Genomic DNA, 23589 nt, shown 5'->3' with positions numbered 1-23589 from the left:
CGCACCCATCAGATTTAATAATACCGATGCCCTCTTTCCATCAGCCACCTCATTTGGCTTGCAGTACACTTCAATTCTTTCCACATACATGGTCCAGTCTTCTACCTCATTGTCGAAAGCAGTGATACTGCCACTTTTCGGCATCTTGGGCGATTTAAAATGGCGGCTCCCGCGCTTTTGCTTCTTCCCCAATGGAATAAAATGGCGCCTCCCACGCTTTTGCTTCTTCCCCAACGGGATAAAATGGCGCCTCCCGCGCTTTTGCTTCTTCCCCTTACTGCCACACTGCTCCTAGCGTTCTACGGGGTAATGGCAGCAACCCGCAGCTTCGGCGCATCTCGCTTTCCTTCCCCCCCGTTTAGTTTCTCTCCGCTGTCCTGTTCTCGAGCACCGACTGCGCCCTGTGCGCTCCACCCTCTCTCTCTCGTTTTCTTTTCCCGGCGACGCTGCGCAGCCCGATTTGTAGAGCCGCTCGATCGAGCTTGAGCCCGCCGCAGTCCGGAAGGGTCAGCACGCCACCTGCTACCAGCACGATTCGCTGGAACCACAGTCTCTCCCGCAATTTCCAAACACCGATGGGTTCTTTGGGCGGTTGCTCTCGGTCGACGCCCATTGCTCAGACTACGACCTTCCAGGACCTTCCTTTCAGGCGAGATCCCCGTGAGATGATGCCACACTGCAGGTGAGTTCGAACTTACTCATCGCCACTGTAAAGTCCGCGCCTCAATAATACACGGACTTCGGGAGAACAGTTTAACAGGTACTTTACTGAACAAGAGGCAGCTTGAAACTGAAACTACAGAAGCCTGCTAGGGCCTTTTAGACAGGGGTGGTCACTGCCGGTACTGCAGTCTAAGACCAGTTATTCCCATAACGGTACATACACAACATTGTTCCCTCTTCTGTTCTGCTGGCAGACCTTCTCCTCCTGGTCCCACTTTTGGGTCCTGGACTCTCTGTTTTAATCACTCACTCAGTTACTTTATACCGGCTCTCTGATCTGTGCCTGATTCAATTAATTCCACCCAATTGCTTACTGTTTTCAGGGCCCCGCTCCCATCCATTCCTGCTCCTGGGCCGTGCTCCCTCTACTACCACACTCACAGCCCTTCTTCCAAGCTCCAAACCATTTTGGGCCCTGCTCCTTCTCCTATTGCACTTCCAGCCCTTATGCCCTCCATCCAGGAGGTCCTGTTGATGACTCCTTCCTATGTTCCGCTGGAAGCCCTTCCTCTTCAGACCTGCTTACTACTAAATTGAATCCAGAGAATTAATTAATTAAATGACCCATGGCAAAGTAAATTACATTTAGCCAATTCATTTTGTAATTAAATTATCCTTCCTGGTTGAATGGAAACCGTGAATTAATTTACTTGTGTGGCTGAGCCAAATGAATCCATCATATGAATTACATAATGTGCTGATGAGGCAATGGAATCCACAGAAATACAACACGTGAATGATTGGAACCAAGGGAACCAGTTAATTAATTATATTATGTGTTTTAAAGTCAATGGAATCCAGAGAATGAATTAATATGTTACTAAGTGAATAGAATTCACCAAATTTGTCTAATAATGTGCAGTTGTGAATGAAATACACATTGTTACTTACCCACATGGCTCACTTTGATTACTGACTACCCGAACTCCCTTGAAATACTCCTAGCCACAGTACTCCTTTCCCCCCTCAACTACTAACTACACATCCCTACTGCTTAACTACTTAGTATTCTACCTTAAATATCTTATCTCTTCCAACTGCTCTTCATTCTCCCAGAATTGCTTACTGCCCTACAATGCATCTTTCTTCCCAGTCCCTGAATACTCCCACATACCTCTTAAATTAGCACACAATCAACATCTCCTCCCATCACACCACATCCATTTATTTATTAAACACTATATCCTCCGCATTCCCATCAATAATTTGACAGGACTGTATTGACAAATCCCCCATGGTATTTCTCATGGTGAGATACAGGGTACATTGTTCAGGTTGTTATATTGCACAATCTAATGTATATGGACATGCACACTTAACATTGTGCAAATCACAGAAATATCAAATTAATATGGTACTTGCCACTAGTGCACCCTCCCTTCCATTCTGCCCAGTCCCAATGCCAAAATCCACCACTGCTTTTTGAGGTTATAAATGCATTCAAGTCTGGGGAGTTATCCACCTGTTGTGTGCTATGCCATTCTGTTATGAGTTTGCCTTTAAATGTAACTGCAGTGGAGTGTAAGAAATGGTGATTTGCCCATAGAAATTCTTTCCTGCAGTACATTTATCTCCCATTATAACACATAGGGTTGGAATTTTCTCCTTTTGGCCACCATTTTCAGGCAAACCTGAGGTGGCCCACTGAGGAAGATTGGGTGGAAACACCAAGGGCTGGATTTTATCAACCTCGGCGGGTCCCGGCCTCGCTGCTGGCTGCAGCCCGCTGTGTAAAATGAATTTTTCCTGATTGTTAAGCCCGCCCAGCAAGTTTCCCAGGCAATTGAAGGAAGCGCGTCTGATGACGTTATTTGATGATGCATCGTCAATCGGTTTCCTTAAAGGGACCATAGCCAACTTTAATTTACTGCAGATGCTGGAAATCTGAAATAACAACAGAAAGTGCTGGAAACACTCAGCAGGTCAGAAACAGAGTCAACGTTTCGGGTTGAACCCTTCGTCAGAACGGGAAAAGATTAGGGAGGAGATATTTTTAAGCAGGGGCAGAGAGGAGGGGAGGAAAGAACAAAGGGAAGGTCTGTGATAGGATGGAAGGCAGGAAAGATTGACTGACAAAAGGGATGATGGTGCAAGGCATAAAGAGAGGTAATAGGACAAGTTAAGAAACAAAAGATGGCTCTAGATAATGTGTGGATGATGATGACAGCAACAGTAACAGCTACCATGTGAACAAACAAGAGAAAAAAAAACTACATGGGGCCAATTTTAGTCTGAAATTGTTGAACTCGATGTTAAGTCCAGAAGGCTGTAAAGTGCCTAATCGAAAGATGAGGTGCTGTTCCTCGAGCTTACGTTGAGCTTCGTTGGAACAGTGTAAGAGGCCGAGGATGGAGAGATCAGAGTGGGAGTGGAGTGGAGAATTAAAGTGACAGGCGACCGGAAGCTCGGGGTCGCCCTTACGGACTGAATGGAGGTGTTCCGCAAAGCGGTCACCTAATCTGCGTTTGGTCTCCCCAATTGTAGAGGAGACCGCATCGTGAGCAGCGAATACCGTATACTAAATTGTAAGAAGTACAAGTAAATCGCTATTTCACCTGGAAAGGAGTGTTTAATTTGACAGTTGTGCTGTCCGTGTTCTACAGCATTGAGGTGCTGCAAACACTGACAAGCATTGCACAGAGGAGCAGGGCTGCACCCAGGCTCTCCCATGACTCCCTCCATATGCTTATGGAGGGAGTCACAGCACACACGGAGGTTCTCTTCCCTTCCCATGGGCAGAAGAGACCTCCCTAGGAGATCAACACAGCCTGGTTGCACATTGCAGAGGAGGGCATAAGCAGGGATGTGGTCAGGAGGACCTGGGTGCAGTGCCACAAACATTTCAATGATCTCAGTAGATCACAAAACGTTAGTACAAAGCCACACTCAACCTCATCCTGCTGTGCCTCTCATCATATCCCCATCACTCTGCCTTCCCTACCCTACTCCTGCACATCCTTACTCACACCAACTTGCCGTGAACCTCCACCCATCCCTCTCTATCTACATTATCACATCCCCATCTCACTAGCCACCCCTCACACTCACCCTCATCCTAATGCAATCATACCAATTTACAACACACAAGGGTAGGCACTTGGGTGTTTTATCCAATGTTCATGTGAAGTTTCTGTTAATGTGCTGTCAAACATTGAAACCTTTATTTTCAACACTTTGGGCCAGATTTTCAGTGTGCCATGAGGCGGGCTTTCAGGCGTGTGGGGGACAAAAATCCCGAATTCGGGGGTCCCAAAACCAGCCCGCCCAAAACCCGCCTCCACTTAAGTTTCAAGGGAGGCGGGTACCCGCCCCGCACTGGGGCCTGCCAACCTGAGGCGGGAAGGGATTAGTGCCAATTAACTGCCTGTTAACAGGTAGTTAACAGGCAGTTTTTAGCCTAATCCCTATTTTGAGGGGTGTCGTGTGGGTTTCCCGACGGCTCCAAACCATGCCAGGTTAGAGCAGGCGGGCCGTCGGGTTGAAGGACTTGGAGGGGTCGCGATGTCGGTGTTCAGGTGAGTGATGGGTGCATGAGTGCAAAGGTAAGTGTGTTTGGGGTGTCTAAAGTGTGTAAAGAAGTTTTACTTACCTGTACTTACCTTAACAGCCTTTCTTCCTCTAGGCGTCGGGAGTCCATCACTCAGCCGGAACTGAAAGCTGAATGGCTGCGATCTGTCAAAAGTGACAGCCTTCAGCTTTCAGTGCCGGTGAGAGTTCTAACTGAGTCTGTGTAGAAGGACTCAGGTTAGAAGTCAGACTGTCAGTGGTTGACAGCTTCAAACAGCTGTGAAACACTGATATTTCATCTGTTAGAAGCTCTTGACAGATGAAATTTCAGTCTGTGACGTCACCTGTTGCCGGGTGGCCCTTAATTGGCCTGCTGAGCCCGCTGGGCGAGCTCACCAAGGTCAATCAATGGAAAATTGCGTCGATTGGCCAGACGTTGATGGAGGCGGGACTAAAACTCAAAAGTTGTAGTCCCGTCTCCTTCCCGACAGCTTAATGAAAATCCAGCTCTTTGTGTTTTTAGACAGATTTGTGTACATCTTTGGTTTAGTGAAGTTGCAGTGAACGGTGAAACATAACAATACCCCCCTGCAATGGTCATGAGTGTGAAAGGAATGGCTTGAACATTGTAGGACATTGGACATTTTAGGGTTGCTTTATGGTTTTGGTGTGGGGAGGTGCCAACTTGGCGCATCATGTGGCAGCCAGGGTGTACAACGTCAAGTGAAATAAATCTGGCCATGGTGAAGCTAACCCTGGCCTCCCGGGCAGCAATGTGGTCAGGTGCTGACGCCGTGTCCTGTGCGGCATCAGTTGATTGCGGAGAAGGTTGGTATTGTTGTTGGTGCTGCTGGTGTTCCTGGTGATACTGGTGTTGGGGCTGATTGTGGTGGGATTCGGAGGACCAAGGTGAGAGAGTATAAAGTGCACTGATGCTGATGGAATAGATGACAGGTGAAGTAGAGATGACAGAAGCAATCTGTCAGTGGTGGGAGAGGTAATGAGGTCAGGCTGGATGGAGACGTGTGTAAAGACTTGAGGCATTCGGAATCTGTAGTGGAAATGCAGTTTAGAGAAGCTAGTGATTAAGGGAACATTCTCAATCAACTGGGAGCTTTGACTTGACATTTAAAGCTGTCAACTCATCAGCTGATTCAATGGCCACTGACCTCCCGCCTCAGCTTCACAGATGAGGTCTAGGCACAGCGGAAAACTGGTGGCCAACCTGTCAAATTCTAAAAGCTGGGAAAAAAAGCATTGGTAAGTGGTTGTAAACAAGCCACTAATTATTTTAATTGCCGCCGCTACTCAGTGCTGACAGACCCGACATTTGGTAAAGGCGCGTGGCGACGGGTTGACAGTGGGGTCCTGACCCACTGTCAAAAAAATAAATTTTCCCATCCAACCCACCACCAATCACACCCGCTGACCCCCTGCAAAATTCCCCCCACCCCCCACCCCCCAAAAAGGCTCTACAACAAAAACTTATGGGATGTTGGCCTACTTTTTCACAAACCAAGGAATGGGAGTATCTTTTCTTTTATTCGTTCCTGGGATGTGGGTGTCGCTGGCAAGGCCAGCATTTATTGCCTATCCCTAATTGCCCTGGAGAAGGTGGTGGTGAGCTGCCTTCTTGAACCGCTGCAGTCCGTGTGGTGAAGGTACTCCCGCAGTGCTGTTAGGGAGGGAGTTCCAGGATTTTGACCCAGCGACGATAAAGGAAAGGCAATATACTTCCAAGTCAGGATGGTGTGTGACTTGGTTAATTTACCAGCAATTCTCATAAGGACAACTTAGCCAAGATAATTAGTTACAGACTGTTCTCAGATATATAAAAAAGATCAGGTAAGCACATGTTACAGTGAGAATGTAATATAACAAAGTACATTGCTTCATCCTGGAATTAAGTGGCCTTTTAATAGACTATTTGGTTTCTTTCCCATCACCAAATACCAAAAAGAACTTTATTTTCATTTATAATTCTTCAGCATAAAAAGCACACAGTTGACACAATAATCTGAAGTTCACTGAATGCGACTGATTGACTTGTTATTAAGCAAAAAAAAATTTCAAATACAAAAAATAAACGTTTCCTTTTTTTCTTGATTGTAGCATCTTGTAGTTTGCAACCTCCCTGGTGGTAGTTAATACTCAACTACTATCAGTGGATTTCAGGTGGGTTGAATCAACTCAGGTCATTTCCTTTGCCTCTTTATAGACATGTAGAAATTTTACAAATATGTGCTACGGGTGTGCACCTTTACACACTGGGAGCACACACGAGGGAATTGTGCATACGCCTAAACAGAATTTTCAGTCAGAAGCGCACATTCATAAAATGTATCCAAGTCTCGATGGTTAGGTACAGAATGTTAGCTTTCTAATAATAGTCTCTTCCAACAATAGATTTGATTCTTTATGAAAGACTATTTGTTCCCCCATTTTTAGCATGTAATCTTCACATTTCTGATTCACTGAAGGTGTGACGCACCACTATGTTTGTAGTGTCAGATGGGTTAATCATGAAGTAGAAAAAATGCATCTATTTTTAAAGAAAACTATTGAAGTACACTTCTGAAACACTCCTGAAATACATCAATTATGCTCTGGGTTTTTTCCTTGCTTCTTCATCCCAGTCAAAATCCAGAATACAATCATCTTCCAGCTCATCAGTAGAGAAGAGGTACTTGCTCAGAACAGCTGCCGTAGTGCCAGCTGATGGAAATCCAAAGGTCTTCCTTTTTCTAGATGATGCTGCAGAGTCAGTATCTGCATTTTGTGCCGCACTATCCAGCTTCTCAACAGTTACCTTCTTTTCAGTCGTGTTCTTTTCGGTTTTCTTTTCTAAAGGTGGACTAAAAGAGAAACTGGCAAGTTTTGCCAGTGTACTGGAGGACACTTTCGTCTGGCTTGTCGTAACTGAACCTCGACTAATTTGTTGGTCTGTATTAGGCTCGGTAGGAAGTGGATATTTTGATTTATCCAGTGCCAATTTTTGCATCTCACCCTCGTGTGTGGTATTACAACTCTTTTGCAATTCAAGTGATGGTTCTGTTCTACTGCAGTCTGTGACAGATGGCCCTTTGCTTGTTTTTTTATGTGGGAATCTACTTTTAGAGGTACGAGCATGTAGTGTTTGGAGATTTTGTCTGTGATCACTGGCTTCTGTTGACTGCTCAGAAGCATGTGTCAATTGAGTATTTAATTCCCCAACTTCAGCAGTCTCAGAATGCAGGATCAAAGAGTCAGAAGTAGAATTGTCCACAGCCGAATGGCTTAGCTTTTGCTTTGGTTTGAATGCAAAAGTTTTCAGTTTGGTCAGCAGACAGTTAGAATTCCCATTAGTTTCAGAATCTGGGGGAGCGGCGCCACTGTCCTGGACTGCATTCTTTGTTTCAAATGGATATACTGACTTATTTGCTGCAGCCTGCATTCTATGTGGAGGAGCTTGGTCTGAACTGCCACTAGTTGATGTACAGAGGCCATCTGAACATGAGTTATCCAGATTAAAAAATGCACTCGTTTTACTTAATTCAGGTGAGTGATTTTTGCTGAACGTTTTATCGCTTTTGTACAACATTCCACTTTGTGAAACCCGAGCGGCATGAAGCGTTTTTGGCACCCGCACTGTTACAGCAGAACCAGACGTGTTTGAAGAAGCACAAATCTTTTCATTTGTCTGCCCTTTTAAGTAGTCAGTGCAAGCTGTTATATCAATTTCTGAATTCTCGATGGCTGGACCAGCAGGCTTCACATTATTTGGACCACAAGAACTTTCAGGCTGCAAAGTCCTGTTAGAAATGTTTGCATTTGTTGAAACAACCTCTGTATTTTTTATTGGCCGTGGATTGGCATTTAATTCAGGAAAAAGGTTTTGATAAGAATTCTCTGATGGTGCTTTTCGTGTGGGGGATTCATTCTGTACAACTTCATCTCCTTTTGGCTCCGTTTCACGATTTTCACTTTGAAAATCAACAAACCAGGTCAGACCACAATCAATTTGATCAACATCTTGAACGGCACTGGGCTTCATTTCATCATTTTTTGAATAAGCAGTGGAATCAGATAACAGGTCGGATTTGTCACTTGAGTTTGTACTTCCAGTAGGTGGCTGGTGCCCGTTTTCATTTTGAACTCTTAAAGAAAACATTATCAGATCGTTATGAAATATGTTTACAGATGTAACAAAATTATTGCATTCATAGAAATTAATATCCAATCAAAAACAAGGACTTCCCTCCTCCAACCGCCCACTAAATGTAATGTGAAACTTATTGCATCTCACTGAAGTAAACTGATGATCTGCTCACAGTTTTTAAAAACACTCAGGTGATATAACAGCCACAAAACCTGTTTTTATATCAACACCAAAGGGCTGATTGTATCTTTCGGCAGTGGGGAAAAATGGGGAGTAGATCGGCCACCGGTCAATGGAAAGGAAAATTGGGCGGGGTACATCACGGGCGGCCGATCTACTACCACCCGTTTTCCTCTCGCGCCGAAGATTAAAATCAGCCCTCAAATGTCACAGTACATATTTAGTATTTTTGATGTGCTTTCCCAAAAGGAAGACTCTGATTTATCTAATCGAACAGTGATGAGTTTAAAACAGCACCGTACACCTGCACTAATGTATTTGAATATAGCACAAGAACTCCCAAATGTAAGTAAATGCTGCAGGCCTCAAAAATGTGCCAGACTCAAGTTATTCAGGGTATTCTCTGGTGAGCAGAAACTACATTGTGGTGCATTGCAAAGCTGTTTCATGCTTTTATCTGAAAACATTCTGGGCTCGATTTTCATCGGGCCGTTGAGGCGGGATTGGAGGCGTGTGGGGGGTTAAAATTGCAAAAACTGGCGGGCAGGCCCAACCCCGCATCCATCCCGCCTCCAAGCAATTTTAATTAAATTGTGTCATTAAAACCCTTTTCCGACGTGAAGCACGCCTGCTCTGAAACACGACGGTGAAACCTGGCGGGAGCACAATTGGATTGCTGACTACTAGCTGCAGCTCCACCATTAAATAGAATATTTGATCAGCCATCATTTGCAGGTGGCAGGACTTTGTTCTCTCAGGTCTGGGGGAACTTTTAGAAGGCATAACCACAGCTGTGGAAGTTTGGAGCCTGACACCTATCTCCAGTGTGACCTCCTGGGAAACCCCTCTCGCCACCTTGACTGAGCGCTTCCTCAACTGAGGCATATACCAAATAATCCTAAGCCCTCAATGTGGAAGTCCCATTAGCGAAATGACACACGTCACAACTGCAGCAGTAGCCATCAGATTTTTTATTTACTGTAACCATCTGATGGCTTTTTAACATAAAACATCAAATTTCACCCAAGTGACTACCCTTGTGACTATTTGTGCAGTATCTTTCTCTTATGCGTGCTCCTATGTGGTGCTTCCCCTGTTGCTTCAGCAGATGTGGTGGTCCCTTGCTCAATTTCTTGCTGCTCCTGTCTCGACAGCTTTGGCGGGCATCCTCTGGGGTTGCGAACCTGCGAGGGCTCGCCAACAGTCTGCTGCTCCTGCGGCTGTGCAGGGGTTGAGCCGCCGATCTCAGTTGGGAGTGGACTCTGGTGGGGCTCTGACCGAGGGCTCTGCAGTGGCATGGAAGTGTGAGCGCTTGGAGAGGAGCCCCCACTTCCTTGAGGTCTGCCACCAACCTCCCTCTCATGGGTCAGGTCCCCCTCAGTGCTTGCAAGTGGCTTGAGAGCACCTTGCTGCACATCAGGGGGGCCATGGGGACCCGTGTCTGCACTGGCAGTCCTACTCAGAAGGACTTCCATGAAGGTCTGGTTTCTCTGTTCAATAGATGACCATCGCTCCTCCAGAGATGTCATTCTATTCAGAACACTCACCATGTTTTCTGCACTCTGGCGACTTATCACCTCCATGGAGGTTGCCATCCTTTCCATGGTGATGCGTTCATGCGCCAATGACTCCACAAAGGCTCTGCTCATGTTCGCAATGGACTCCTCCATTCACTCCACACTCGCAATGACCCTGGAGACAAAACCTGCCAGAGACTCCTGCATCTGCTCCTGGAGTTCCAGCACCGCTGATCTTATGGATGGACCCAGAGGCAGAGGGTCGACATGCAGCCGAGCCAAGCTGGGACAGTCCTGCGTCCTCCGACTAGGACTCTCCACTGCTGTCCCTGTCTCCACCATCTGCTGATGCTCACTTGTGAGCTGTGATACACCAGGTGACAACACTACTCTATCTCGTGAAGATCCCACTGAGGTGTGAGTGTCTGCGCTGGTGCTGGGTGCGCTGAATTCTGCTGACGCTGCGCCCTCAGAGGTTGCAGCTTCCTCTGAGGAGTCTGCATGTTCAGGCTCTTCCTCCTGGCTAGTGGGGACGGGTACTTGCGATGGTCCTGTGGGGGAGTAAAGGAAAGAGTCAGAGATGTGATGCCAACGTTACATGCACATTGCATATTGCAGATGATCGTAAGTCCATCTGTTAGAGCTTCAGAATCATTATCAGCGACTCATGCAATGTCAATGAGAGAGATGGAAAACTATTCTGTCACCAGCTTGCTGTGATGCGTCCATCTGTCCATCCCCCACTTGGGAATTTTCCTCCACTCCCACGATCTCCAGGACCGCCTCCTCCCAGGTGGTGAGCTGGGCTACTGAGGGTGGCCCTCCTCCTGTCCTCGTTCTTTCCCTTTTATTGTGAGCTCTCTTTTCCTGCAATGCGGGAGACAAGTGGAGATTGAGTGAGAATGAAGGAGTGAGTGTAGAGAATCCATAGCATCGATGCTTAGAAGAAGACAAAGATGGAGTGAGGTGGCAAGACCAAGGCCTAGAAATTGAGTGGGGTTAGCGCCCATTTTGAGGCGCTAGAGGGCCTAGCGCCGCAAGTACAGCCGATTGAGAAATTCACTTGGGCGCTGCCATCGGCGTTAGCCGGTTGCGCTGCGCCGGCACCGATGACGTCATCGGTGTGCGCAGCGTCCCGGTTGCCGTGGCAACGCGCCCGAACGCCGAAATTGAGTTGCGGCCGCCTCGCCCGTGGCAGCCGCAACCAACGATTTTTCAAAAGTTCAATACGGGTCTTAGCGCCGGCGCATTAAGGTCGCGCGGCGGCCGGCCGCTTTCCCGGCGGCCGCCTGCCCGCACCTCCCTCCCCGGACTCCTCCAGCACCCCCCCGCGGCACAGATGCGTGTGGGCCGCGAGCCCGGCACTTCTCCGAGGTGCCGGGCTCATTTTTCTCCACAGATCAACGGCCAGCGGTCGGGTGCAGGCAGCTCCTCCTTAACGGAAGGAGGAGGCCTGCACTTCCCCAGCCTGCCGCACCGCATCGGGTGCCACAGCGGCGGATTAGCGCCGCAATGCGGCAGTCAGCGCCCATTGCGAGGCGCTGACACCCTCCAGTAGTGCCAGCAGCCGTCTGGGCGCGGCGCTACTGAATTTTTGGCGCGCGCAGGGGGACTTAGCGCCGGCGCTAAATTTCCGGCGCTAAAGCCCTGGCGCGGCGCCAACTCAATTTCTAGGCCCAAGGGCCCTCCCTGTGTGTTGTAAGTTGTAATTGCATCACAGTGATAGGGAGTGCGAGGGCTGCATAGTCGAATAGTTAGGTGAATGTGACCATAGAGAGAGAGGGTAAGGGTGCATGGATGTCAGTGTCAAGTGGGATGTGGAGGAAGAGATTGCTAAAGCTGAGTGCTGGTGAGGAGAGGCAATGGGGATCAGATTGAGGGTAATGGGAAATTCATACTCACTTTTCCAGTGCGCAGGTCATGAAACCTCTTCCTGCACTGAAGCCAGGTTCTGCGGATTATCGACAAAGAGTTGACCTCCTCTGCCACCTGGATCCACACAGCCTTGGTTTGCTGGGGAGGCTTCTTCCTCCCTGAAGAAGGGAAGAGCACCTCTTTGTTTGCTCTTGCTCCCTCTACTAAAGCCTGCAGGGCAACGTCATCAAAGCGGGGTGCAGACCTAGGTCTCTGGCTGGCCATTCTTCCTGCAGGTGCCTCTAACAAGCAAGGGCAAAAGCTTGGCAGTCTGCAGAAGAAGCAAGGCTTGTTGCAGACCTTAGATGCAGCAGCAATGATGACGTCATCGGAGGTGACTTTCAGACTGGAAAAACTCATTGGCCATGGGTTCCCACACATTGGAACTCAATTGGCCAATTAAGTTCAAATGGCATCATTTTCCCACATCGATTTAGAATCGGGTGGCTAACACGAAATGTGGATTACACGACCCCAGCCCGCCCCAGTATCAAAATCGAGCCCTCTATGTGTAACTCTATTAAGGGGGCTAACTGTTAAAAAGAGTAAAGTATATTCAAGATCTTGATATTTATTTTTTTCCGTGACTCCAAAGCAGTTTCAATTTTGGCTGCAATATTCTTATGATGTTTTGGTAGCTACAAGGTCATTAATAAAGCTGTTCCTCCTGCCGAATAAACAGCTAGTAGATCCTCCTCCGACATTATATGCTCATCAAAGGTATAGTGGTTATGTTTTCAGTGTTTTTAATAAATAAATATCAAATTTACTATTCCATAAACATAAACAAATAAAGTAAATCTTTGCAATGTTTCTCAGCCTCCCGTGGGCGGAGTCTGACATTTTACCTGTCAAGTCTTTGGAGCTCTTGATGGAGAATATCATTTAGGCCCAGTCTTTCTAGCAACAGTTCACACTGCATTTTGTATTGCTCTTTTGGGTTTTCTGGAAAGGAAGTGTGCAAAGCATTCACGCCACCAAGAAGAGCACCTCCCTGGAAATGAGAAGCATCAGAATCTTTAATAAAATGAACACATTATATAAACTATATAAGGACAGGAAAAGGCCAGCCGGCCCTTCAAGCCCATCCTCTCCCAATATGGTGCCATCTTGCCACACCATTTAAATCCATCTCCCTCCCCTGCCTCCCGCAAAATATCAGTTTTGTCTGAATCCAGCATTCTTATGTTAACTTTATATGTGTCTTATTCAGAATGAACATTTGTTTATCAATCATAAATTACAAAAAGAGGATACAAAAGGAACACATTTTCTGTTGATTTTACTTTATTGGAATGAATCTGGTTTTCATTTTTACTTGCGCCCCAGGGTATAGTGCACTGACCTTTCAACTTTGCGTCCTTCACACGAGGTGACTGTTTTTATTCTCATTTCTGCATAAAAACGTTTTTAATCATTTGGAATAAATGCATACCTGCATGGAAGACTCCATTACAGAGATCACTGTGATGGCATCTTCAACAGTTACTGTATCCCGAAACATCAGCCTCGCGTGAGCTGGAAAACAGTTTTTTAAAATTGCAAAGAAATAGAAAACAGATCACAAAATCTGTACAACCTAATTAAATTTACATCACCTAAATATACCAGCAAACATTTACGATTTGAAAATGCAGTGGAGAGAGATTTCCTCCAGCTACTACCCATAATAATATCAGAAATAAAGGACACGTTTACAATTTCACTGCATCCGAATGCACAGAGGAAATCTTCCCGCATTATTGTTCGAGTTAAAACCAAAAAAGCCTGTAAGGCTTTTATTACCTTTTGTTTGGGAACCTGGCAGTTTCCAACATGTTTTGTTATATTAAAACATAAATTAGTAATCACTTGACCTATTTGAGTAAACCATTTCAACACGAGAACCCACATATATTCCCTAGGAAGCTCAGGGAAATATACAAATAATGAACACATTTGAGGGAGTTTCTGTCAGTTGTGAACAATCTCAGATTCATTTTTTATTTTCCCTTTTATCCATTTTGTAGAAAAACGTTTATTGACTTTACTAAAAACTATTCTCAGAATGAATGGTTCTTTACTAATGATACGTATCACTTTAGTTCATGGCTGTAACCCAAGAATGCTCACAAGGCAGCAGTCTCGTCAACTGACTCGATAACAATGTAATCTAAAAATGAGACCAGTCTAGAATTCAGCAGCGACGTGTGGAGCAGGTGAGGACAATTTTATTTTAATCTCATTTCCTTTAATGTTGCCCTCCAAACGGGTCTCATGGGGGGGCACTGGCAGCTACAATGGCCGTGTGGTTTATGCATTACAACATCTATACTAAAGCATTAATGGTGATGTAAGTCACAAGTTAAATGAAGCAGTCCATGCCCGCATGCAGCAAGACCTGGACAACATCCAGGCTTGGGCTGATAAGTGGCAAGTAACATTCAAGCCACACAAGTGGCAGGCAATGACCATCTCCAACAAGAGAGAACCTAACCACCTCCCTTCAACATTCAATGACAATTCCCTCACCGTCAATATCCTGGTAGGTTACCATTGACTAAACTCAGCTGGACCAACCACTTAAGTTCCATGACTACTAGATCAGGCTGGTATTGTGACGGGTGGCTCACCTCCTAACTCGTCAAAGTCTCTCCACTAGCTTCAAGGCACAAGTCAGGAGTGTGATGGAACACTCTCTTGCTTGTATGGGTGCAGCTGCAACAACACTCAGGAAGCTCTACAGCATCCAGGACAAAGCAGTCCATCTAATCAGCACCCAATCCACCAGTTTAAACATCCGTTCCCTTCACCACTGGCGCACAATGGCTGCAGTGTATACTATCTACAGGATGCACTGCAGCAACTCACTGCGGCTTCTTCAGCAGCACCTCCCAACCCGCGACCACCACCACCTAGAATGGGAACACCATTAACTCCAAGTTTCCCTCCAGGTCACACACCATCCTGACCTGGGCATATATCGCCGTTCCTTCATTGTGGCTGGGTCCAAATCCTGGAATTCCCTAACAGTATTGTGGGAGTACCTTCACCATATGGACTGCAGTGCTTTAAGAAGGCCCAGCACCACCTTCTCAAGGGCAACTAGGGATGGGCAATAAGTGACTGCCAGCAGCATAGTTCTAAGAACTTGGCTGCAGTACCACACAAAGTTCAATGCTGTCGCAGAATGTTCACGTTAGGAAACCCCATTCACATTCACATCTCATTGTTTAAATGTGAAGGGCATGACCAGAGTTATCGCCTTTACATAAATCGGCAAGTTTCCCACGTTTACCTATTATTGTAGCTGGCCCTCCCTTTTGGTTTTCCTCATTTCCTCAAATGCTGCTCCCTCTGACAACGCTATCTATCGACTGAATCATCATCGCGCTGTTCCTTCAATTATACACTCTATAGGTGGCAGGTTGATGCATGGGGCCTCAGTTTAAAAAGACAATTTAAAAGTCACCGCCTCCAACTATACAGCACTCAAGTGTTAGCCTAAATGACATGCTCAAGTCTTGGAGTGTGGCATGGACCCATGACCTTTTGACTCAGAGATAAAAGTGCTGCCACTAAACCATGCAGACATCATGGTCGCCATGTTCCTTGGCAAAATAACCAGAGGAATGGTCTAGCTGAGGGTTTGTGGTCAGCTTTTCAAGAACCACTCCTTCATTCACTACCTCATCCACCGCAACCACATCAGAGACGAACATCAATACCGTGTCTGTCATTCCTTTGGTGTACCTCCTGTAGCAGCACCTCCAATACTACAGTACTAATGGGAGATGTCCACGGGACTCCGTTGTGTTATTGTGAACAATTAGCCCACCTTTTTTTCCCCCACTGTCAAAACTTCCCCTTTTACAGCAAGCTGCAGCCCTTTAAGTCCTGTTACCTCAGTAAATTTTGTGCTCCACAGCCAAGTGTGGTACGGGCCAAACTCTCAGCAAACATTATGTGCCAGGAGCCCACTCATGTTAGGGTGAGGAATTCTCCTTGCAAAATTAGATGTAGCCTGCCCTCTGAGCTGCTGGTGCAGGCATGGCCAACACAACCCCACTTTCCTGGACTCGCAAAATTGGGACTCTGGTGTTTTGCAGCATTAAATATAACCTGCTCAGTTTGAGATTTTGGCAGGGAGTGAGTTAATGTTTTTGTACATGCATTTGGAACCCAACAGAGTTGTGCTCTCGACAGTTAAATGGGATGAGTGGCATTATGTAGCAGCACCATGCAGAACTTGACCGAAGGAGTCGTTGCACCAGGAGGTTTTGATGCTCTGTAATACAGTTGTGATCTTTGCAGACTACATAGTGTTAAAAGAAGATTTTATTAGAATCAATGATCAAGTGACCAAAGTCTCTTTAAATAATTACATCTTTACTACAAAACCTGATGTTCATTTCAAAAAATAAATGACCTATTGACACTTTATAAAATGAAACACAGCCTCAATTTAATCATGAGCGAAGAAAGGCTGCTGCATGAAAAAAATGGTCATATCCTCAATCTTATCAATCTACATTTTATATCTAGGGTTTGACAGGAAAGCTATGCAATAAAATATGCAGTTTTCAAAAATACCATAAAGTTAATAATCTCTCCAGAGTGGTTACAAACAAATCATTGTTGCATCAAAAGTCCAGATCTTTTTATGCAGAGGAACAATTGTATCTCATAAGCACCTCAAAGTTTGTCTAATTACTGTCAGCCTTTCTATGTAATATATTTATATTAAAGTGTATTACAAACAAACCTATTCAGAAAAGCTGTTTGTATATCCACAAAAACGGATTTGATTATTAAAAATCCGAAGAATCTTACCTTCAGCTAAACGGACCACGCTCTCGAGCATGCGTATTGTGGTTCTTGCTGCATTTCTGAACCCACTTTGACGCTGCACTTGGTAATATTTCACGAGGATTTTATCTGCTTGTTCAGAAATTTTAGGTTGTAAAGTTTTGATGAGACAGAAGTAGGTTTTCATTTTCTCCATGCTCCACAATTTGTCAGAGATCGTTGGGCAGGCTAAATAATTTTAGGAAAATAAAAGGTATATAATTAATATAACACTCTTCTACGCAACCTGAAAATATTTGTTAAAACTATTAAAATGTCACTGCAAGTGTATTAAATAAAAATCGCAAAAAGAAATAAAAATGTTTCTTTGATCTTAAATGCAGACCTTTGTTTTCCAGAATGAAAGAAGCTATGACTTTGTCCCATTCTTCATTTTTGGTATCCAGGAGTACCAATACTAGGTCAAATCTGCTCAGGAGTGGGCTAGCGAGTGCTGTATTTACAGTAATAGATTCCTCAGGATCATACTGGCTTTTTGGATTTGTAGCTGCTAGTACAGTGGTTCGTGTGTTCAGCTTGCATACTAGACTAAATGTGTAGAAAAGGTGATCAGTACCAATGTATTAGGTTAGAATATTGCGTGGAAAAAACTCCTATTCATACTTTTTAAATACAGTTCTAGTTACTCACATCCTGTGTTCTTGTATTGAAACCAGTTACAACTGCAGCAACTAACTTTTATTTATATAATGCTTCCCACATAGAAATAATGGCCGGAATTTTGCCGGTCCTCAGAGTACGAGATTGGAGGCAGGACTACTGTCAAAATCTCAAAGATTGACAGCGGGCAGGAAACCCGCTGTCTACCCGCCTCCAATCAATCTTCCCAAGTGTCGGGTCCCCGACACCTAGCGGCGGGAAGATGATTATAGCCACTTACTTGGCTGTTAACGGGTACTTGATACTTGTTAACAGGCTCTTTTTCAATTTTGCCGCTTCTGTCTCGGGTTCCCCAATGTCCGGACACCACACCAGGTAAGTGTGGCGTGTTGTGAGTCTGCTGTAATGTTTCTGCATTGATGACAGCTGCAGAAGTGGTGTGAAGGATCCAATGGTGCACTGGTGAGTTTCAGAGGTAAGAGAATGTTGGGAAAACCATTTTTAATGTATTTACACTTTTCTGTAGGTAACAAGTTTTGAATTGGCTGTCTAGTCCCACCTCATTGGGAGAACCTCTCTCACCAGTGACAGATCGCTTCTGTAACCTCACCTGCAGCTGCCATCTGTTCTAGCCTATGGAGGGAGTCATTGGAGAGTCTGGGTGCAAGAGCTCACCTGTGAACAGTCATTGTCAGTGTTTGCAGCACCTCAATGCTGTCAAACACGGAGAAATGAGCTGTCAAAGAAAAATTGTGCGTGGTCCCTTTAAGAAAACCGGCAGATGACCGGTTTCCTCTTAATTGGCGGGCTTAACAAGGCCAATCGACGTAAAATCACATCCGTTGGGTACTGGAAGCCGGAAGCCAGCTGACCCGCTCCCAAGCCGCATCCAGTTGCAAAATCGCGGTCAATGTCTCAATACACATTACAGGCCAGGACAGAGAAGGAAGAAATTTAATATCCAAGATATATCACATTACTGTAATATAGAAAAGCTACTTAACCAACATATTCTAAAGTATATCTGTTAAACTTACAGCAAGTTGTAGTGAAACACCCCAAGGCTCTTCACAAATTAAGGGTCAAACCTGGGTACGAGTAGAGGGTTGAATCAGGCAAGGTGTCCAAAGATGTAATCAAAGAGGTAGGTTTTAAAGGATATTTTTGAATGTGAGGAGAAATGTAGAAAGGTTTAGGAGGAGATTTCCAGAGCGTTGGGGTGGCGTGATTAAATACAGGAAACTTTCTGGTATCCGGCACCGACGGGACTGAGCTGGTGCCGTTAGATCAAAACTGCCGTAGAAACCAGCGCTAATGTTAAAACATACGGTGCTCAGAGCTCCGTGTGAAGCAACAAACCCTGTTGCTTAGCAACAGCTTCAAAACAGTCGGCGCAGCTTGCAAGCGTCTAGCTGAAGCTGTTGCTTAGCTACAGAGACGCTTGCAGAGCCAGGACTGGAGAAAAGAAGCAACGAAAAGAAAAAAAATCTGAACCGACTCCTGAATTCTGCCGGTAGACAGAGCTTTCCGGACATTTAACCTCCGGATAAACGAAAGTTTCCTGTACACTGCTACTGATGGTGGAGAGGAGGAAGGGAGAGACCATGGTGGACCAGGGTCCAAAAAGCAAAGCGTGCGACTAAGGATGTAGAGCTGGAACAGACTGCAGTAGTAGGTTGGAATGAAGCAATGGAGGAATTTGTGAATGAAGAACAGGAAACCACAAGGATTGGGGAGAATAGGAGTGATAGCCATGTAGGACTAAGTACAGGATGTGGAAATGAGAATGCTGGATATGTTGGAGTTTGGAAAGCCAGCAAGGAGAATGTTGGAAAACATTTGCCTGGATGTGGCAAACACATGGATTTCAGCATAGTAAAGGTAAAGTAGGGACAGAGACTGAATGTAGGGTTTGAAGCGCAACTCAGGGTTAAATTGGGTGCTGAACTTGTGCAAAAAAAAAAATCACATTCAAACTGAAGTGAGCAGCCAGAAAGGGGGATGAAATTAGGGGATAAGTTACACCTTTTCTGGCAGCAGCCAAACAGAATGGTTTTAGTCTTCCCAATGTTATGGTGCTGCAACGTTATGTAGAAGGTGTCGATTCACCCATGCTTTGATGCTGGACAAGCAGTTGGACTGGGGAGTTCGCAGTAGAGTTTCACCTCCACCACTGCTATTAGAGGCTCATCCTTCTGCCTAATCAATCTAGAGCTGGAGCGATTCCAAGATTTCCAGTTTTAAAAGTCACCTAGAAATACTGGTAGGAAGGGATTGGAGCCCGCGCGGACAGCTAGAAGGAAAAGGGCTCTTTTTCCATTTGTTCTCAGGATGTAGGTGATATAGGCAAGGCTGCATTTTTTGCCCATGCCCAGTTTCGCTGAGGGTATTTAGAGTCACATGTAGGTTCCCTGAAAGACATTAATGAACTCATTGGATTTTTACAACAATCTGGCAGCTAGCTCACAAAGTACCAGATTTATTGAAATCAATTTCAAAACTTGCCATGGTGGGATTTGAATCCTTGACCTCTGGGCTGCTAGTCCAGTATCATAACCACTAGGCTACTGTACTGGAATGCCAGTTGCAGGTGCATGATAGCTGTAGATCAGGAATGCACTCTTAGAGCCTTGCATGGAAAGTGTGTTAAGCAGTCACCATCTTAAAATGTGACCTTAGGTGCCAGCTGAGGAACTGTAGTAATAGCAAAACAAGTTATACTATAAATGGATCACATGGCACCAAATACTAATATCAAATTTTAGGGAAAATTATTTTATTAGCACTGCATTCTGTAAGTTAATTAAACCATCAACAAAGAACAAATTGTATGCATGGAATGAAGACAACCTCCCTAAAATTCTGTATAAACATTTCAATACAAAATCATTTAGATCAGACATTGATCATGCAATTGCCATCAGAACAGTCTTATGGTTGCATTACCAATATTTGGCTTGTTCTCCAAATGACCATAGAAATGGTTTGTAGTTCAAATTTCATTGATAATTTTTGTGCTGTCAGATCGGCTGATTGCACAGATGTTTTAAGATTTTGGAGACCAATCTGAAAGCAAACGTCACAGTACTTTGGTCTTTACAGGAAACCTCAAGAAATGGGAATAAGCATCTTACCCTGCCTTTGCCACACTTATAGTCTGCTGCTCCATTGCCTCATGGATGCTGCTTTTATCATGCTCTTTAATACTGTTAAATTCATCAATACAGCACAGACCTCCATCTGCCAGAACCAGTGCTCCTGCCTCCAAATTCCACTCACCAGAATCCTTTACTGCAGTCACAGTCAAACCTACAAAAGAGGGAGAGGGAGAAAAAATATATACTAATCTAGTGTGGAGATTCACACAGGGAGTGACGGTCAACTGTAGTACAGACCCCCCACCACCTTTCTTTTAAAAATACATTCATTCTCCAGATGTGGGTGTTGCTAGCAAGGCAGGCATTTATTACCCATGCCTAGTTGCCCTTTAGAAGGATTGAGGGGAATCATTTAGAATCATGAAAAAGTGAGTTTTCCAATGGGTAAATGCAACACATATTCAGAACCATATAGACAAGGAAAATCCCAGATTTAATTACTGGTCTGTGTTGAGTTAGCCAATACCACACAGGGCAGGTGTAGAAATAGGCTTTAGTGAAAAACAGCCAGGGTTCCTGCTCCTGACAGTGATCTCTGCTGGAGAGTGTACATCATGTGAGAGCAAGATCAAGCTTTGCTGTGATGCCCTTTAACATCAGACAGACGGTCGACACTCACTGTCTAGACTCACAGATGGAGAATGGGTACTTGGGCAAGATTAAGGATGGCTACTGCCAGCTTTGGGTTGTACCTCAGCATGCGTATCCCAGCCTTCAGGAGAGGAAGTGTAACAAAAACACTAGGGAGAAGGAGAATATGTGCCAACAGCTTCACCAAACTCTAGTGGAAATAAGCATTCTTGCATAATTTGTTATTACACAGCTGCCACTCCTTGCAGAATGCATGCCATTGATCAGTAGCTCAGAGTGGCACTGGCAATGATCATGGGCCACGTCAACTCTCCGTTATAGGGTGCTACATAGAAATAATAAGCTTTTGTTGGGAAGGGGAGGAGGAAGATAAAGTAAAAGTAACTGAACAAGTAAGGAGTTGGGGTCATTAAGTTTTCATCCTGGAATAACAGTTGGGCTCATCATGTCTGACAAATGGTGATAATGTTCTAAAATTGGCAAATGGAGCTTTTTTTCCCCTTTGCCACAGTACTGATCCAATTAGAATGAAACAATTTAGTAGAAGTGGCGTCTAGCATTATGCACTGTCATTACTGCAATAATGATGCCATCTGGCATGTCTCTGAAGTCCAGATCACACCAAATGAAAAAATGTAGTAAATGAATGAGTGCAAATAACTGAAAATTAAAAGAAGAAGCACCCCAAGCCATGCAATTCACTGGTAGAACTGCTTTTTATATAAATTGGATACAGATGCGACATGAAGAGGTTACTCTGCAAGTAATGTCTTCAACTAAATGGATTACAACTAAAACTGCAGATATAAAATAAATAAAATGTGTAGAACCTATGATTTGGTTGACTATGTTTTTAATGTTTTTCTTAGGGATTTTAAGTTAATAGTTTATGGTGTCATGTTCTATGCAGCTTAACCTGCTGGTAGTTCAATGTGACTTTTCCCCCCAAAAACTATCAGCTTTAAAGAGACATAGATTCACAATGCATGTCAAGACAAAATATTTGATATGAAAATTAGATAATGACATAATGCTGTGCATAGGTTACTTAAGGAACTTCACAAAATCAATCTAGTTTGTTCCTTCCAACAAGCCACATACAATTCTGCTGACATCAAAGGTTCAGGAGTGAATCCAGGCAGGAGCATGTTCAGGGTGGGGGATGTAAAGGAAATAATGAGGTAATTCAGCCACAGTACTGGTGGGATTGAAGGAATCATTTGCAATACAAACGCAGTAAGCTCCATAATGGCTAATTGGATAACTGCACTCCCAATGCTGAGCAAGTCAAACCAGGAAAACTGGTAAGTGCTGGGTTAGTCAATCTCCGTTAATATAGCAGTAAGTAGCTAAAATGAATCTTAAGGTGGGGGTTGGGGAGGGAAAGAAAAAAAAAGAGAAAACACTGTTACTGTTCCTGCTTTCACAATATAGCAAAACCAATCTGGCTTAAGGTCAGAAATTAATCCATAACCAAGCAAAAATATTTTTAAAAAGACCCTCGCAAAAAATACAGTACTGAGGACCAAGATTCAAACAAAAGTCAGATGCAAAATTTATTTTTCAACAAAAAATTGAAGACTACCTGTTTTACTCAGGAATTAACAATCTGACAAATAACTGCATTTTTCAAAGATGCACATTTGCATCTTTTGTGGGTCAATAATTCTAGAGAAAAACAAGCATTCTGGTGTTTTTTCTTAAAATAGGAGTTTGGGGCCCTCATTATACACATCACACAAGTCTTTCAATGTGTTAAAAGATGTGAATCATGTTCCTTGTCAATTTTTCTCCAAAGAGAACACATTCAATTCCATCAGGCTATCAACAGAACTTGCCATTTTGAACCTGAAATTATCCTCAACACCTTCCTCGGAACTTTTGGCAATGCATCAAAATGCTTTTGTAGATAAGATTACAAAATTCTACACGATTCCAATCTTCCTTTATTAATAAGCCGTATATGGCTAAAATAACTTATTTTGACTTACAAACAAGTACTATCTAAGGACTTCACTTTCATCATCAGCAACAGTCTGAAACTGCGAACAATTTCAGTGAACAATTGATAATCACACTCAAATCTTTTCTTTCCATACCTATGATTAGCAAGCTATTTAATATATTCTGTACTCATTTGCATTATCTTCCATTTTTCTATAATATACATTTACCGTTTATCTAATTTTCCAAACCTTTGAACACTACGGGCTGGATTTTACCAGCCCTGAGGAGGCGGGTCTGCAGGGAAAGTTAAAAAGAATGGGAGTGGGTCCCGAACCCGTTCCCAACCCACCTCCATACAAACTTCCTGGGAGTCGGGTCCACGATTTGTGCAGGGGCCCGACTCCTAGCGGCAGGAAGAGGATTATAGCCACTTAACTGCCTGTTAACAGGCAGTTAAGAGGCTTTT

At 44.4% G+C, this 23589-nt stretch overlaps 1 protein-coding gene across 1 annotated transcript; it reads right to left on the bottom strand.

Moving 5' to 3' along the window:
* Nucleotides 1-5789: 5789 nt before the first annotated feature.
* mcm9 (minichromosome maintenance 9 homologous recombination repair factor) lies at nucleotides 5790-20724 on the bottom strand. The gene is made up of 6 exons (XM_085997323.1): nucleotides 20562-20724; nucleotides 17153-17355; nucleotides 16792-16995; nucleotides 13415-13497; nucleotides 12828-12973; nucleotides 5790-8366 (listed from the first exon to the last, which is right to left on the bottom strand). The coding sequence occupies exons 1-6, from the start codon at nucleotides 20594-20596 to the stop codon at nucleotides 6830-6832; spliced, it is 2208 nt and encodes a 735-aa protein (XP_085853449.1). The 5' UTR covers nucleotides 20597-20724; the 3' UTR covers nucleotides 5790-6829.
* Nucleotides 20725-23589: the final 2865 nt, after the last annotated feature.

The sequence above is a fragment of the Somniosus microcephalus genome, chromosome 9 (genome assembly GCF_052327205.1).
Source record: "Somniosus microcephalus isolate GS21.2 chromosome 9, FLI_Smic_1.0, whole genome shotgun sequence".
NCBI lineage: Eukaryota > Metazoa > Chordata > Chondrichthyes > Squaliformes > Somniosidae > Somniosus > Somniosus microcephalus.
Note: the sequence above shows the minus strand (reverse complement) of the source record. Positions and strands in the feature narration are given on the sequence as shown.

Excerpts from the sequence above, each read along its gene's own strand:
- mcm9 (XM_085997323.1), bottom strand. The coding sequence starts at position 20,596 with ATGGAGCAGCAGACTATAAGTGTGGCAAAGGCAGG. Across the intron at positions 12,974-13,414 it reads TAATGGAGTCTTCCATGCAG|GGAGGTGCTCTTCTTGGTGG; the intron begins GTATGCATTTAT and ends TCTCATTTCCAG. Across the intron at positions 8,367-12,827 it reads GAGCTCCAAAGACTTGACAG|AGTTCAAAATGAAAACGGGC; the intron begins GTAAAATGTCAG and ends GTTTTCTTTAAG.